The sequence below is a fragment of the Chamaea fasciata genome, unplaced genomic scaffold (genome assembly GCF_029207755.1).
Source record: "Chamaea fasciata isolate MVZ Bird 193981 ecotype frontalis unplaced genomic scaffold, bChaFas1.0.hap1 SCAF_13, whole genome shotgun sequence".
Classification (NCBI taxonomy): Eukaryota; Metazoa; Chordata; class Aves; order Passeriformes; family Sylviidae; genus Chamaea; species Chamaea fasciata.
Genome location: NW_027094098.1, coordinates 1,618,310 through 1,633,605, shown reverse-complemented (window position 1 = coordinate 1,633,605; position 15,296 = coordinate 1,618,310). Strand labels below are relative to the sequence as shown.

The following is a 15,296-nucleotide window of genomic DNA, read 5'->3' as shown; positions in this document are numbered from 1 at the left end:
ATCTCTGTACTTGTGAGGCTGCTGTGCTGGAGCGAGTCCTCTCTTCTGCTTGTCTCACCAGGTACAGGAATTAGCTGGTGCAGCTATTTTCTCTGGCTTTAGGAGTGAAAGATTGATCGTTGTCACAAGCTGTGACACTGATTGAGTTTCTCACCTTGGTACATTTCTGTTTAGACATTTTAAACTTGAACACTTCTTGCATAAGTATTTTGTTTGCAGAGAACTTGAATCCAATCGTTTTTGTTTGTAGAAGGCAAGAATCTCAATTAACAGACTATCCCATGTTGAAGGGTTCACATTTTCTGTGTCTGGGTGGCTCCCAGACTTCATAGCTGTTCTTTGATGTTGGTCCAGAGGGTGTTTATCACTGGGGCAGCAGCAGCCACAGTACTGCACTGTCTGGCAGCCCTAGGAGAATGCTGTCCCCAACTGGCTGCTGTAAGTGGTCATTGAACAAGTTGCATTTATCCCTTTTGTCGCATCCTAAATACCCTTCACTGACACTTAGACTAATATTTAGTGTTGTTTTTCTTGTCCTACTGAGCACAAAACATTCCTTTCAGGCAGACTGGATTTGGAAAATGTGCTGTTTCCTTCTCACAGAAAGTGACATTCTCTTTCCTTTTACAGGAGGCACTGAGGTTGCTAAAGATACTGCAAAACCTGGATCCCCCGATCTGCATTGATGGGCGTACATTGGAAGTGAATCTTGCTACAGGGAGGAGAAGGTACAGACAGATGAGGCAGTGGGGTTGTCCTTTATGTGCTGTGCCATGAGGCTAGAACTCTGTTGTCAGAGCAGGTGCTTCAAGTTTGGCATGGGAGTTAGCACAGATGTTCCTACAACCAAAAAATGTGTTGAAGAAGTGAAGGCAGTGAAGCTTGAAGAAGCTTCAGTGATTGAGCAGAATGGGATTAGTGATCATAATGCATCTTGTTGTCCAGCCATCAAATCCTGTTCTGCAGGAATTAGTGGGTTCAGCTTTTTTAAAAACATGTGGAGAAATTAATCTTTTTAGACACAGCAGAGTGGAATCGTATTTCTTGTAAAGACTGTGGTTTGCCAAGTCGGTCTCCTGGGATGGACACAGTCCAACATGTGGCCAGAAAAGATGATCTTTCTGCTTTTATTGGTCCTGCTGGTCATTTTGACTATACTGAGGTTAATGTAAAACCAAATTGCCATTAACTTCCAACCTTTATCTCAACAGGAATGACTATGGGGAGCACAGTGGCAATTCCTACTATGGCCCGGTAGGTCTGCACAGCTTCCCTGCAGGTTGCTTCAAGGGAGGGAGCACTGGGGAGTGATGGGCCTGGCTGTGTTAGGCTTTTTCCCTTTGGGCTGCTGAAATACTGCAGAGCATGTTTCACCACGTTTGAAGATGGGGTGATAATGCTCAAATGTTCCCACTGCTGCTCTGCCCCTCACACTGTTTTATCATGTGCATGGAAGTGCAAGTCAGTGCTGCTGGAGGAAGTTCTGGGCTGGGTTACTTGATGCCACACTTCACAGAGTGATTTCACTGATGACTGATCTCAGTTCCCAGAGTGAAAGTCTCTTTAGTGTTTGTTACTAGACTACAGGACTCTTCCCAGATACTGGATGGGGTGAAGGCTTCCATATGGATTGCTATGAACACCTGTCATGGAAGCTGCAGAGATCTGGTGCTTTGTGACACTGTCCATTGCTCTACAGATGAAAAGTTATGTCTGCTTGTGCTCTGTTTAAGATGACTGAATGAGCCCTTCTCTTGAACTTTGGGCCTGTCAGAGGGAGGAGAAGCAGTATGTTTGTTAAAGAGTCTCTGACCTGTTTGTGTTGTTCACTTACTCCAGGGCAGAAGGGGCATGAGAGACAGAAGGGGTGGCGAATCACTGAGACGCACCAGAGCGCAGTGTAAGTTAAACTCTGCTTCACTCCTACTGTGGAGACTTTTCTTCCTTAAAAGGGCACTGACATGTAGAAATCAGCCCAAAAATATTTTTAAAGGCTAAGAGTAGGTTTGTTTGCTACACCCACTTGTGAGTTCCTTTGCCAACTTTGTTTAGTCACATTTTCCTATCTGATGATGTGTTTCTCTCTATTCTCACTGTGCGAAACTACATGCAGATAAAGGAAGCTTGCTGCCTATTTTTCCTTGTTGTGGAAAAGTGATGGGATAAAATCAGCCTGGCAGTTACTAGAGAAGACAGAAGAAAATACACTTGGTGCAGCAATGCCAGTAGCTGGAAGAGCACTCCTGATTGTTTTACTGATTTATATATAGCATTTCTGAGGTCTGTCAATGGACACTTTGGAAATGAAAAGCCTTCCTGACATTATGGGCCTACTACTCTAAAGGTCTTTGGTTTTTCCTGTAGAAATAGTTCACTCCCTTTTCTTCTTGGGAGCTTTCATGCACTGATGGGGTGGAAGGGATGTGGGGAGTGTCATCACTTTAAACAGGATTGAGAGAGAACAGCTTTTCCTTGTTCACAGGAGTGGGTGGATGTAGATACTCATTACCCCATTCTTAGGGAAATTACTGAATTTCATGACCAAGTGTTGTGGTCTTGTGATCTCAGCACAGCTCCTGTAAATCTGTTTTGATGTGGAAGTTTTGCCAGAGTCCTAACCAGAATTGTGAAAACTTAATCACCCCTCTTACTCCTTAAGGAATAGATTATGTGGGTCAAGTGATGTGAAGATACTCATACTTCTCTTGCCAGGAGAAAAAAATAATTCTTTCCCATTCTTGATCCTTTCACCAGTGTAATGTTTGTGTTTTTGTCTTTGTAAAAGGTAAGTTCTGCTTTTGGAAGCCTGTGGTCATAACTCTTGTCTCTCTCTTCAGCACCGTCAGATGTGTCCACATACATTTATGATCCTGACACTGGGAATTACTATGATCCCATAGCTGGGACATACTATGACCCCAGAACTCAGGTGAGTGCATGGGAAGGAAGCTTTACGTGCAATACATTCTAACAAACTGCTTTTCTCTGGAGGAATTTTGCAGCCAGATCCTGAGGATAAACCAGCACAGGGCAGTACAGAGGCAACTTTGTGTCGTTCGCTGTCTTCTGACCTGTGTGAAAGGGATGCACGTTGCAAAATATCAACTTAATGAGAGGCTAGGAACCCATTAGCTGTGTGTTGAACCAGCTGTAGCTGCGTCTGACCTCTGAAGCCCTGCCTTTGGAGGGTTTTTGATCTGCTTTTCCTCAAGTAGACTTAAAGGCAGAGCATCGTAGCTGAATTTTGCTGTAGACATGTGATATGTGACTGTCTGTAAGAAAGAATGGACAGCAGAGCTCTGTTTTCATTTGTGGTCTCTTTGCTTCTCAACCCTAGCCAGCAATAGCTGTAAGGATGCCAAAAAGGAACCATCAGCAGAGATTTTCTAGAACTATAATGTTATTTCCATGATTCTGGGGATGTCCGTGTTGTGGGAGAGCAGGGCAGTGCTCTGGTGACCTGGCTGTGGTCAGCTGTCTTCTGCCCCCACAAAATTCTGAAGGCTTTGCCCTCTACAGTCCCTTCTTACTGTGCTAGTCCCCCCAGCTCAGCAAGGACAAGAAGCCCAGTAAGAGGACTGCAGGGGTTGGGCTAAGCCTGCTCCAAATGCCTCTTTCAGAGGGAAGTCACAATAGACCGGGAACCCTCCTCACCCCCGGCGGAGAGCAGGAGGCGGCGGCACGGGAGCCAAGAACGGACAAGTGACAGGAAGGAGCCACACAGCAGGGACAACAGGGACAAAAAGGACAAAGGGAAAAGTACTTCTGCTAAGGTAACTCCTTCCAGGCATCAGAATGACCTGAGGCCAGGAGGCTGAGGGAAGACAGGTTAGAAAATAGAGAGTAATTGAAAGATTCAAAAAGGAAGGAATAGTGAGGGAAGACAGTGGGGTCAGCAGCCAGAAAGGAACATGGTGGTTGTCCAGCCAGGGAGTAAGTTCCTGAAGTTTTTCTCTCCTTACATAAATCCAGGGCTTCTCATCCCTTCCTTATGGTGAAGGAATCAGGCACATCCAGGTAATTGAGACATGTTTCACTCACGCTGCTGAAAGCACCTAACTACTGTAATAGGAGCAACAAAAAACTGGCAGAGACATTTAAACACACCAAGTCAGATGATGATGATGATGATGGAGACTCAGCTCTCCCCTAACTGCAGTTTCCTCCTCTGCCCCCTAGTCCCAGGACAGTGCCCTTCCCTGCTCTTCCTAGTAAGCAAATCCCAGTGTGGGAGCTGCTGGTTGGGAGTAGCTGCCTGAAGCAGTGTTTGAGCACAGCCCACGGCCTGAGGAATGCCAGGAGACTTGGCAGAAATGACTTAGCCACCAATGCAGAAACTTTGTGTTCTTCCTTGCCTCTTGGTCTCAATATGTTCAATGGCGTGACCAGTCCTGGACACCTGGGACTTGAGGGCTGTAACCGTTCCTTATGCTGGTAAACAAGCCAGCCAAGGAGTCATCAGCTATGGAGGCTTTCAGGGAAACTGTACTAGGAGAAGCGTGGTCCTGTCTGAATGGAGGGTAAAAGCATCTCCAAGTAGAAATCATTTTGTCTTTTTTCCCACTTGCCTGTTCCCTCAGGAGTGGCTTCCTGGCTGCACTGTGTGCTCTCTGACACCTGTGTTTTTACTGGCCTAATGCCCGGTCTTGGGTTTTTCAGAATGAGCCTGGAGAGGAGAGATTCTTTGCAGAAGATGTCTTCAAAAAGCCATTGCCTCCCTCTGTGAAGAAGGATGAGAGCACAGGCCTGGTAAGATGTTACACTTGTCTTCCTTGGTCAAGTATGAGTAACTCATGAGCCACTAAATTGGAGCCTGTCCAGGGCTCCAGCCCAGTTCTCTGTAAAATATGTGAAAGTGAAGCTTCATCCAAGCCTTCTGTCTGTGCTGCTGAGCACACAGCTGAGTATCATGGGCTCATCCTGTTGCAATGCTGACGGCAGTCTCTGGTGCCCTCTGTGCAGGATAAAGAAGATCCTGGAAACCCCACTGTGCTGGCTGAGCCTGGCCATATATTGTGCCACAGTCACAGCAGAGAAAATTGGTGTTGTCTAGCAGTGGGGGTGTCTTTGAACCTGGTCTTCGTGTCCTTTGTGCACACACAGAGGTGCTCAAATGTGACCTGGCCCTTCTCCAGCTCCCTCATTGATATGAGGCTTGACTGGGACCACTGTCAGCATCACAGTGTAGCAGAGAGTGAGAGTGGGGTGGGCTGGGACAGCACGGTGAGCTGCTGCAGCTGTCTCTGAAATCACGAGTATGGCTCCAGGAGAGCTCTGGATTCCCCAGAATGGGAATGTCTCCCACCAAAACCACCACCTCATTTCTGCCAGCCACCTGGTTTCCTTGGAGGCCTGTTTGAATGAGTGCTTAGCTATTGTGTGCTCAGAGTCCATGCTGTGGCAATCTCAACATCTAATCTTGACTGTTTCAGACTGAGACTGGAGAGGAGAAGTTCTCTGCAGAAGATGTCTTTAAAAAACCTTTACCTCCTTCTGTGAAAAAGGAAGAGAGTGCAGCCCCAGTGAGTATCTCCGTGGGATTGTATTTTGACCTGTTTGAGCCTGAATACAGTTTTAGGGAGGCTCAACACAGCCTGGCTGCAACTGTGAGTGCCAGAGGTGCCAGAGATGTTTCTCATGCCAGAGGAGGGAGTGCTTGGAATGGAAGGCAGTTTGTTTTTTAAGTCTGACCTGGTTTGTGGGCTTCTAGCATGGGGAAATTTGGTACCTGCATTTGAGCAGAATCTCACTCAACCAGTCATAAGGCAGAAAACTCTTCCAACCATCTCCAGGCTGAGGAAGGCCAAATCTCACTCATCTCCATTTCTAGAGGAAGTGAGTGACAGCAGCTTGCTGCCAAACAGCCACTGCCTCGGTTGGCTTCTTGTGCTCTCAGGTGTGTGGCAAGTTGAAAAAGCTTGGCACCAAAGCACGGCCTGTCTCGAGAGCAGAAGGGCTTCCACCCCGTGGTGTGAAGGGAAAGAAGCCAGCCAGCTCCTCTCTGTTCCCTGCCTGTGCTGCTGGGCAGCAGCTCTGCCTCGTGGATGGGAACAGAGACAGGAGTCACGGGGGAGATGGGTTGGGGAAGCAAAGCCGTGCTGGCCTGGCAGGCTTGATGCTACAAATCGTCACACTTTTCTCCACTTCCCTCAGCCCAAGGTGGTGAACCCTCTGATAGGACTTTTGGGAGAGTATGGAGGAGACAGCGACAATGAGGAGGAGGAGGAAGAGGAGGAGCAGTCCCAGGCTCAGTGGCTGCCGCCTCCCCCGCACCCCCCAGCACCGCGCGAGGAGCAGCCGCAGAAGGCCAAGGTCAGCGATGACAAACTGACTGACTGGAACAAGCTGGCCTGCCTGCTGTGCAGGAGGCAGTTTCCCAACAAGGAAGTGCTCATCAAGCACCAGCAGCTTTCCAACCTGCACAAGGTACGGGGAAGCTGGGGGCTGCTGTTGGCTCGGTGGCTTTGTGAGCTGCACTGAAAATGCAGTGGTTGGGTGGGAAGAGCTGTGCTGAAATTGACACAGTAGCAGGCAAAGTTCCCCCGAAGCTCTGTTCAAAACATTGTGTGAACTGCTTGTTCCTGCCATGGGAGTGCTAGAACATCAAGGTGTGACTTTGTAAGCTGTAGTGAGATAGCTAAGGCCTGGGGAAAGTGGGGTGCTGGCACACACGCGTGTGAGAGTGGTAAGAACTTGGCACGTGCACCCCCATGTTCTGTGCTGCCTTTCAGCTCCTGCTTTTAGGAGAGCCAAGCTGCACATGGGTTAAAATAAGACTGGTTGCTTTCCTTACTGCAGGGAGGAAGGGCTCCAGGCCTCTGTGGGGGAGCAGGTAGTCTGGGCTGCGGGAGAGGCTGCTGTGCCTGCTATAGTGCAGGTACAAGAGCATGCTGCTTTACCTGTGCTCCTTATGGGTGGAGCAGATGACCCTGACAGCTTGTGTTCTCTGCTTGACACTGCCTTCTGTCTTCCTCCTTCCAGCAAAACCTAGAGATTCATATGAAGATTAAACGATCTGAGCAGGAACTGGCGTATTTGGAGAAGAGAGAGCGTGAGGTGCGTCTGTGGTGGTGAGCAGGCAGCTGCTTGTGCTTGTGCACTTGGGGCTGGTGGTCCCAGGAGGACCCTCCACTTATGCACCAGGTATCAGTAGGCATCTAGGCATCCTTTTAGGCACCAGGCATCAGATGCCTCCCAAAAGTGAACTGTAGGCTCATTCTGCACTGGTACCTGTAGGTAGTCTGTGACTTCTAAGAGCAGATCTTGATCCTCACAGGAGGGTCTGAGTGTGGTTTTGGTTTTCTGCAAGCCAGCACTGGGCTCTGGGCTAAGTGGGACACACATTTCCATCCAAAACTGGTGGGATGTGTGGGCTGCTGCTGCCTGGCCAGGGACAGGGGAGCTGTACCTGTCCATTGTTTGCAAGGTCACAGAGCTGTTCCTGGTGTGCTAACTGGAAGGCTGCAACAACAGGTCTGGTTCAGCCCAACAGATGGCATCTGAACAGAGCAAGGGTATTGTGGGATGTGAACATTCAGTGTTTGTGAGTCCTCGCGTCAGCCTTCCTGCCATCTGAGGATGAGATGAGACCTGGATGCAGAGTAGTCTTCTGCAGTGTTGAATCCTTCATAGCTCCTGTACTTACTTTGCTCTTTCTGTTGTGAAGGGGAGGCATAAAGACCAAGGAAATGACCGGAGAGAGAAATTCCAGCAGATGGATTCACCAGAGAGGAAACGACTCAGATATGACCGGGACTCAGAGAGGTAATGGCTGTTGTGGGTTAGAGCTCTTTGGGGATGCTGATATTGGGATGTGTGCTGCTGGCAGAGCAAGGCTGGGCATTGTCCAGTGGGGTAGATCTGCAAAGTAACAGCCAGACAGACTGAGACAGAGTCCCTCAAAGTGTGAGCCTGTTGTACTGCAGGACATCTCGTAGAGGTCAGGAAAGGACTGGGGTGGAAACCAGGGTTTAGGGCAGAGCATAAAAAAGCTGCCTGATGCTGGAGGGGTGAGATTTGGGTCTGAGTGTGTCTGGCTGGATACAGAGAGCAGAATGCAGCCTGTTCCCATCCACCTCGTCCTTAAGGCACTTGCTGCCCTCCTGTCCTGGCATCTAGCCATTGAAAGAAAGAGCAAAGCTGTGTTTCATCTGTTCCCTGACTCAGAGGAACGCTGGGAGCTGTTTCCATCTCATTCAGAGTAGGTGGAGGAAGAAAGTGCGTGCTGTGTGGAGTTCTCGACAGGCCTGCCTGCTGTGAGCTCGCGTGTTCAGTGGGCTGAGGAACGGCCAGGCATGTGTTGAAGATAGAGCTGGTTATGTGCCTGTTTTCTTCTGGCACAGCACCTCAGAAGGAGACCTTTCCTCTGTGTCTTGCAGTTTAAACATCCACATCTTCTCTTCCCTGTTTTCCTGGAGTAGCTGTGGATAAACTGTAACAGTTTGTGTGCAATGTCACCAGCAGCCACAAAGGAGAAATTGTCTGAAGGAAGAGTCTTTTATGCTGAGAGGTTTTCAAAACTGTGGCTTTTGCTTAATGGTCTTGGATGAGTAATGAGGTAGGAGAAAGAGTGTCTGAATCAACGCTGCATCTGTTGACCACTGGGTGAAAGATCTAAGAGAGCAGCAGGAATTAAACTTTGCTTTCTTGCTATTGCTAAGACTTAAATTAAGAAATATAAGCGTAGAAGGCTCCTGGCTTGCTTACACTGTAAATATTTTGGAGTCTGAGCTCATTTCCTGTGCCCTGGTGCATTTCCCCTGGAGGTGGGACAAGAAATTTTGCAGTCAGAGGTGTGTGAGCCCTGCACACAGAATCCACTGTGGTTGTTTCCTTAGGCAGTGTGATTTTGGCAAGAAACTTGGATATCCCTCATGAGAGGCTGAAATGTCAATGAAGGTTCTATTAGCAGAAGTAAAAATCCCTTGCATGTGTTTGAAGCATTGCAAGAGTGGACGATTGATTCTGGTTCTTTTGCAGTGACTATGACCCAAGGCTCGACAGTAACAACAAAGGGAACCGAATGATGCAGTCTCCGGGGTGGAAGAAGGGCTTTGGCCACAACCAGCAAGGCACAGCATCACCAGTGGAGGTGAGTCTTCCTGCCTTTCAAAACACACCACTGTCCTGCAGCCCATAATGTTTCCCAGGACAGCTAGAGGGAGTTCAAGTCAGGCTGCAAATCTCAGCATCCACTTGATGGAATAATATGTGTGCACTGATGAACTTTGCAGGCTGGGAGGGGCTGCATGTCTGCTGGCTGTAGAACAAGGTAAGAATTTATACGGATCTGGAGGTATTGAAAATAGATTAACAGTGAGCAGGAAGGGTGTGAGCATCTCATTAGTACCTGCTCAAAGTCAGGCTGGGGTTTGAACAGGTCACCAGCTCGGTTCTCTGCAGGAATGTGAGCTGGGGAAGAAGGTGAACTTCCCCTGAGGAGGTGTGAGCATAGCCAAAGCTACAGGGCCCAAAGATGCTCTTTGTCTGCTCTGCTTAGCACTTGTGAGGCTCTTGCTGCCATTGCAGACTCTGGACGTCAGAAGATACTACCATGATATAGCACCTGTCAAGGAGCAGAGGCCCATTGGCAAAGGATGTCAGGGGTAGGCAGGGTCAGGTAGATCCTGCCTTCTGTGACAGGCTGGACTCTCAGAGGACCGTAATTTACTGCAGAGGGTTTATTGGAGAAGCAGTCTGGGGTGGGGTCTGCTCTGCCTTGTCCATGGCCACATGAGCAGCACTGTGCTCTGGTGGCAAGTTCATGACTGGCCGGGTGCTGTGGTGTCCATGCTCTCTGCTGAGGGACAGGCAGCTTGGAGCAGGGCTCACGGGGTGACATTCAGCCTGCAGTCAAGTAGAACATTAAAGCAAATATTTGAGGCTTCATGACGCATGTTTGCTTGAGCCCATATACATGAGGCAAGAGTCCCTCTTCAGTGCAGACAGCAGGAACTGGCCCCAGCTGCTGCTCAGTCCTCGTGGTGAGGTCTCTGTGCCCATAAAACAGGCTTTGCTGAGAGCCAGCTCCAGCGCCACACTCTGGGAGGTCTGAGCTCTCGTCAGGGCTCCCTGTCTGGATGGGGAGCTGATGGCAAAGCACAGCCCTCATACAGTTCATAGAAAGGCCAGAAGAGATGTGCTTGCTTTTCACTTCCAAGTCATGCTGGGCAAAGCCATGTGACCATGGCAACTCCACACAGCTCTGATCTCTTGGCCCAACTGCTGTGATCTCTGGTATTCAGACAGGTTGGTCTGAAAAGCCAGAGAAACTTCCAGGCTCGGGTCTGCTCCCCTGGGCTAACTGCAGGCATGTTTCAGCAAATTATTATTGCTGAATAATGCGGGTGCTGGCTGCAAGATCCAGTTCTTGAAAACTGGTTGAAATTCCAAGCGAGGTACCAGTGCCCATGGGAGCTCTGTTAGAGGGAAAAGCTGAGCTTGTGCCTATGCAGACAAACTGCAAACAGCTCCCCAGGAGCCCAGCTCTCACCAGTGCTTTCCTTTGCTCACTTTCAGTCCTGGCTCCGGTGGCTGCTGGCGCTGCCTCTTGGCTCCCCACCCTTGGCTGCCCACTCCTCCCCGTGTGTTTCTCTACATCTGATCCCTGGGGTTTGATTCCCACCAGGCATTTGCTGGCTGCTTTTGTTGCCCACAAAGGGTCTGTAGTTTTTCCCAAACAGCTTTTGGAAGAACACAAGAACACTTGCTCTTCCTCTGCTCGCAGATCCACACGGGAGCAGTCAGCAGTCCTGGAGCAGCCTAGGGAAGCTTTTTATTTATGGGAGGAGAGATCACTAACACAAGCTGTGTCTGTTTGCAGGCAGAAAACAGGAGGAAGGGCCCAGGGCTGGGGGCTCCAGGGAAGCCCCCCAAGAGGCAGTCCAACGAGACCTACCGTGATGCTGTCCGGAGGGTCATGTTTGCCCGCTATAAGGAACTTAAGTGAATGGTGGAGGAACCCCAGATCTGTCTCTCTCCAACTCTGTCTCTTTCTCTCTGTCACATGTTCTTTTGAAGGTTTGGTCGTTTTTTTTGTTTTGTTTGTTGTTTTTTCAATTGTTACAGGTTTTGCTGCTAGATTTTTTTTAATAAAACTGAAAATTTGTCAGTGCTTGTCTTGTGCCTACAATGGTGTGTTTTAAAAGCATTGTGCTTTCAAAGGTTCCCATCGTGCTAAACTCCCTGCTGATGAGGTCGCTGGACATTGCAACTGTGTCAGTGGGACTGGAACAGGTTTGGTAGCTTGGAGGCAGCACTGCCACTGTCCTGCAGCATGTTTCCTGTCATACCCCTGGTGCCATGGGTCAGGATGGGAGCTGGGAGCAGGAGATGGCCCCAAGGCCTGGGAGGAATTCAGGTGCAGGAGTGATCTCTGTGGGATTCATCCTGGCAACTGATGAGGTCAGTGGGGTTCAATTAATAGCAAGAGCTTACTGGCTGAAGGTGACCTCGTTAATGCTGGGTGTTGTCTGGGCATCCCAGCCAGGGCAGAACATTCCACATGGGGTGGGCTGGATCTGGTGGCAGTGTTGTGTGGGGACCCTCCTGGGGATATAATCATGCTGGCCCAGGGTGTCAGGGGAGCAGAGGAAAAGCCAAGTCAATGCTCCTGGCCTGTTTCAGGGAGATGCAGAGGCTGGAATTTGTAGCAGGGGCAGTTTGACCAAAGCACAGGAAAGTTTGTGTGTATGAGCACACAGGGTGAGTGTGGCCTGCAGGGATAAGGGTGATGGCTGTGGCTGATGGGAGCAGATCTCATGCCTGATGAGGAGCTGGTATCTACCAGCACATTCCTGGTCACGTGGCAGAGAGCACGGCCTGACACTGCTTCCAAAGACCCCAAAGAAGGGAAAGCAGGAGATGTGGAAGCTGAAGACGGCAGGATTTGGAGGTGAAGAGCCAGCTGCAAGAGATGACAACTTCTAAAGGCAGCAGAAGACCTGTCCAAGCTGTGTTTCCTTGTCTCTGGCACAGGCAGTGAGAGGGGAGTGTGGAGGACTCGTTTGCAGTGTTGTGGCCCCTGGTGCTGCACCCAGGGGTGGGGGAGCTGTGCATAGTGCTGGTGAGTACATGGGGGATGAGGGCCTTGAGTCTTCCTGGGAGCCCCAGGCATGTACCGAATGGGTGAGGAAGGTGATGGACTCCTGGGAATGAACTCCCACACAGGGAGAAATTGTGGTGGCATAACAAGCTGGTGCTGTCAAGTCTGGAAATTATCCATGCACAAAGTGGGAAGAAGTATGACTGGTGGGGCATCATTTTCAGGGAGAAGAGGGGAATCTGGGTGCAGATTAGTAGCTGCTGCACAGGCTGTCCTGCACCTGAGTGTGTCGGGCACCTGGGTGTGCCAAAAATGAGCATCCACAGAGCATCATTCCCAAGACAACCAGAGGGAGCCTTTACAGCTGCCAAATGTGGGAACCCATTAGCTGATTTTATTAATTTGCTAAGTGGGTACATGCATCTTAGTGAAAGCCTGTAAACGACTGATAATATGTGATTAATTTGAAGATAACAAACCAGATAAATGTAAGAGCAGCTTCCCTTGGACAGATGGACCACACTAAATAATGTATGTTCCTTGGCTTAGTCATGTGCTTGCTTGCTTCTAGTCTGTGATGTGCGTGTGTGGAAGGAGAGGCAACACAACATTTTCCTTGCAGGCCCATTGCCAGGGCTTAAGTCAGGAACAGACAACTTCTGGGAAAACGAGAAAAAAAATTAATTAAAAATATCTACTTGCAGGATGTATCCATCTCCAGTTGAGAGAAATCCTTTTTCTGTCTCTGGTGGTAGATCTACCTCCCATTAGTTGTATTAATCATATAAATACTTGGTGTGTTTGCTTCTACTATTTTGATGATCATAGTAAATGTTTATGGGAAATCAGGCATCTTGTTTGCGTCATAAGAGGACAGAGCAACACAGTGTTACTCCCAAAAATGTGGAATTTCTGGGGGTGTGCTGTGTGTGGCTTGAGAACACCTGAAGTGTAGGAAGTAGCCCGGTGCCAGCCCATGGAGAATCAAGGTATCCTCGACTTAATTCCTCAAAATTCCAGTTCCCCAAGGTAACCCAGAGTGAGCTCCTGTCTATTCCCTTGAAGATGTGCGTGTATAGACTGTACATACACTTCTCCATAGGCATGGCTTCTACCCATGCTGTGCATCTGCAGGGGAATATCCAGGATTAGGGGACATGGAGCCCTCCGCTGGGACTGGGTTGAGGTGACTGAATGAGGTTATTCACAAACTGGAACGGACAAACAGAGTGAGAGGCTAAAAGCATTACAAAGAGGCACCAAACCAGAAAACATCATATTCTCTTGGGAAAATAGCAGCGTAGTTGGTGATGCAGAAACCCCAATTATTTATCCTTGGTGCAGTGGTTTTGATGTCCTTAATGTTTTTTAAAGGATGGTGACCCAAAGCCATAGCTGAATTCCAGCTACCTTCACATCTTATGACTATTTCACTTTTATTTCAGAGATCACTCACCACTATGCTTCTGCTGTGGCTGTGTTCAGCACATTGCCTTGTGTGCCATCCTGTGGTGATGGGTATGGCTCAAGTTACAATTTATTTTTATTTTTGGAAAGTCCTAGTAAGAGAATTGGAGCAACTCACAGGGTAAGTCCTGTGAGCAGTTGCTTGGCGTGCAGATGTTACACCCAGGAGGAGGACTGGGGTGACCCATAACTGGCACTAAGGTTGAGATGAATGGAACTGTGTGTACAAAAAGCCCGGGGAGAAAAGGCAGAACAAGGGGGTTAAAGGGATTATTTAATTTTAAAGGAACCAGCAACAGGAGCTTTGGACTGAGAGCGGCACCAAAGGGGAGGTTAAATCCACCATTTAGAGGGTTGCAGGCACTACTGCCTGGAGCCCTGCCCAAGGGAGTGTCGATCTCTGAGCTCTATCAGTCACACAGGTTTGTATGCAGGAGGCTGCTTCAGACATCTGAGAGGTTCTGGAGCAAGAGTTTCTTTTTTCCACCCCTTCCCAATGTAAAGCAAAGAGATAGTCTTAGATTTCCAATATTTATTCATATTAATATTGATACAGCAGTGACTCATGCCCTTTCCTGTGGAACATATTTATGTAAAGAGCTGGAGCTGTGCTTTGTAAATAGAACAAAATGTAAGTTGTGCTGAGGGAAGTGTTTGTAAAAGGGAAGAAGAGAGAGAAGCCAGGGAATGCGCTTCCCTCTGCGGCAGTGACCTGCCTCAGGGAGAGAAGGGCTGCTGGAAGGAGGGTGAGGCTGGGAGTCGCCCCTCAGATATCGGATGAATATGATGAACAATTTTCCTCATTTCATGTTTTAAGACTCGAGAAACAGGAGTTCAGTGTCCAGAGGAGGTTGTTGCTCAACCCATGCCCCTGTTTTAATGTAGGTTCTCCATTTCCTTATTTATCCACATCCATACAAAGACCATTCTGTTCTTTGTTCCTGTACTGGGGCCGTTAACGCTTTCAAATGTCACCAAATATAATCTTTGTGAAGCTGCACTTTAATGGACTTCCTTTTGGTAGCACAAATGTTCAAAGGAAGATGAATGACACTATAGTCAGTCACACAGTGCCCGGAATAGCTGGGATAAGCATGGACACGAGCCCTTGTCCAAGCTTCATGTGGATTTTTCTTGCCAGCACATTTTGAAGGGGCTGTGGTCTGGTCAAACTACTGCTGGTTGGTGTGTGGGTCTGTGTGTGTGCTGCTCTGCCCTTTCTGCAGCCTGGGGGAGGCCAGTCCTGTCCAGCTGTTAAAGTGCACCTCTTTCCCTGTGGAGTGCTGCAAGGAAGCTGGGAATGTGAGCATTGCCCCCCAGGGACAGAGTCCCCCGTCCCACACAATGGAAGGATGGGCTGGTCCAGAAAAGGCAGAGGGCTGGATAACAGCTTGGAGCTCACCCCTGAAGCTGCCCCAGCCATCATCCCACAGGCGCTGCTGCAGCTGTAGATACCTGGTGAGCATTTCCCGCCCCAGGACATCCCTCTGCCCACCTACAGCAGGATTTCACACTGCCCCATGCTGGGCTCCATCACCCGGGAAGGAGAGGATCAGCCTGGGGAGCTGGAGCAGCTATGTTGGGGTGGTTTGGACCCCTGTTAAGGAGGGGCAGCAGGCTTGTCACAACAAGCTGGCAACAAACCTGCCTGTACCTCCTGTCCAAAGTCCATCCATGTGATGGGGCTGCCCACCTCAGCCTGAAGTCTGGCCAGGAGAGAAGCCTGGACCTGCAGCACAGCTTGAGATAGTGCTCACAGCACTGACCTTGCCTTGAATGGAGTCCC

General features: G+C 49.1%; 1 protein-coding gene across 3 annotated transcripts in view; it reads left to right on the top strand.

Annotated features, from left to right (window-relative positions):
* RBM6 (RNA binding motif protein 6) overlaps positions 1-11,113 on the top strand; it is a 58,376-nt gene extending 47,263 nt beyond the window's left edge. For all 3 annotated transcript variants that reach the window (XM_066195190.1, XM_066195192.1, XM_066195191.1), the window contains exons 12-23: positions 631-728; positions 1,212-1,254; positions 1,840-1,900; positions 2,838-2,929; positions 3,621-3,773; positions 4,660-4,749; positions 5,433-5,522; positions 6,154-6,426; positions 6,982-7,056; positions 7,667-7,764; positions 8,980-9,091; positions 10,823-11,113. In XM_066195190.1, coding sequence (XP_066051287.1) covers positions 631-728; positions 1,212-1,254; positions 1,840-1,900; positions 2,838-2,929; positions 3,621-3,773; positions 4,660-4,749; positions 5,433-5,522; positions 6,154-6,426; positions 6,982-7,056; positions 7,667-7,764; positions 8,980-9,091; positions 10,823-10,948 — 1,311 coding nt within the window. In that variant the 3' untranslated portion in view covers positions 10,949-11,113. The remainder of the gene's footprint in view (positions 1-630; positions 729-1,211; positions 1,255-1,839; positions 1,901-2,837; positions 2,930-3,620; positions 3,774-4,659; positions 4,750-5,432; positions 5,523-6,153; positions 6,427-6,981; positions 7,057-7,666; positions 7,765-8,979; positions 9,092-10,822) is intronic.
* Positions 11,114-15,296: the final 4,183 nt, after the last annotated feature.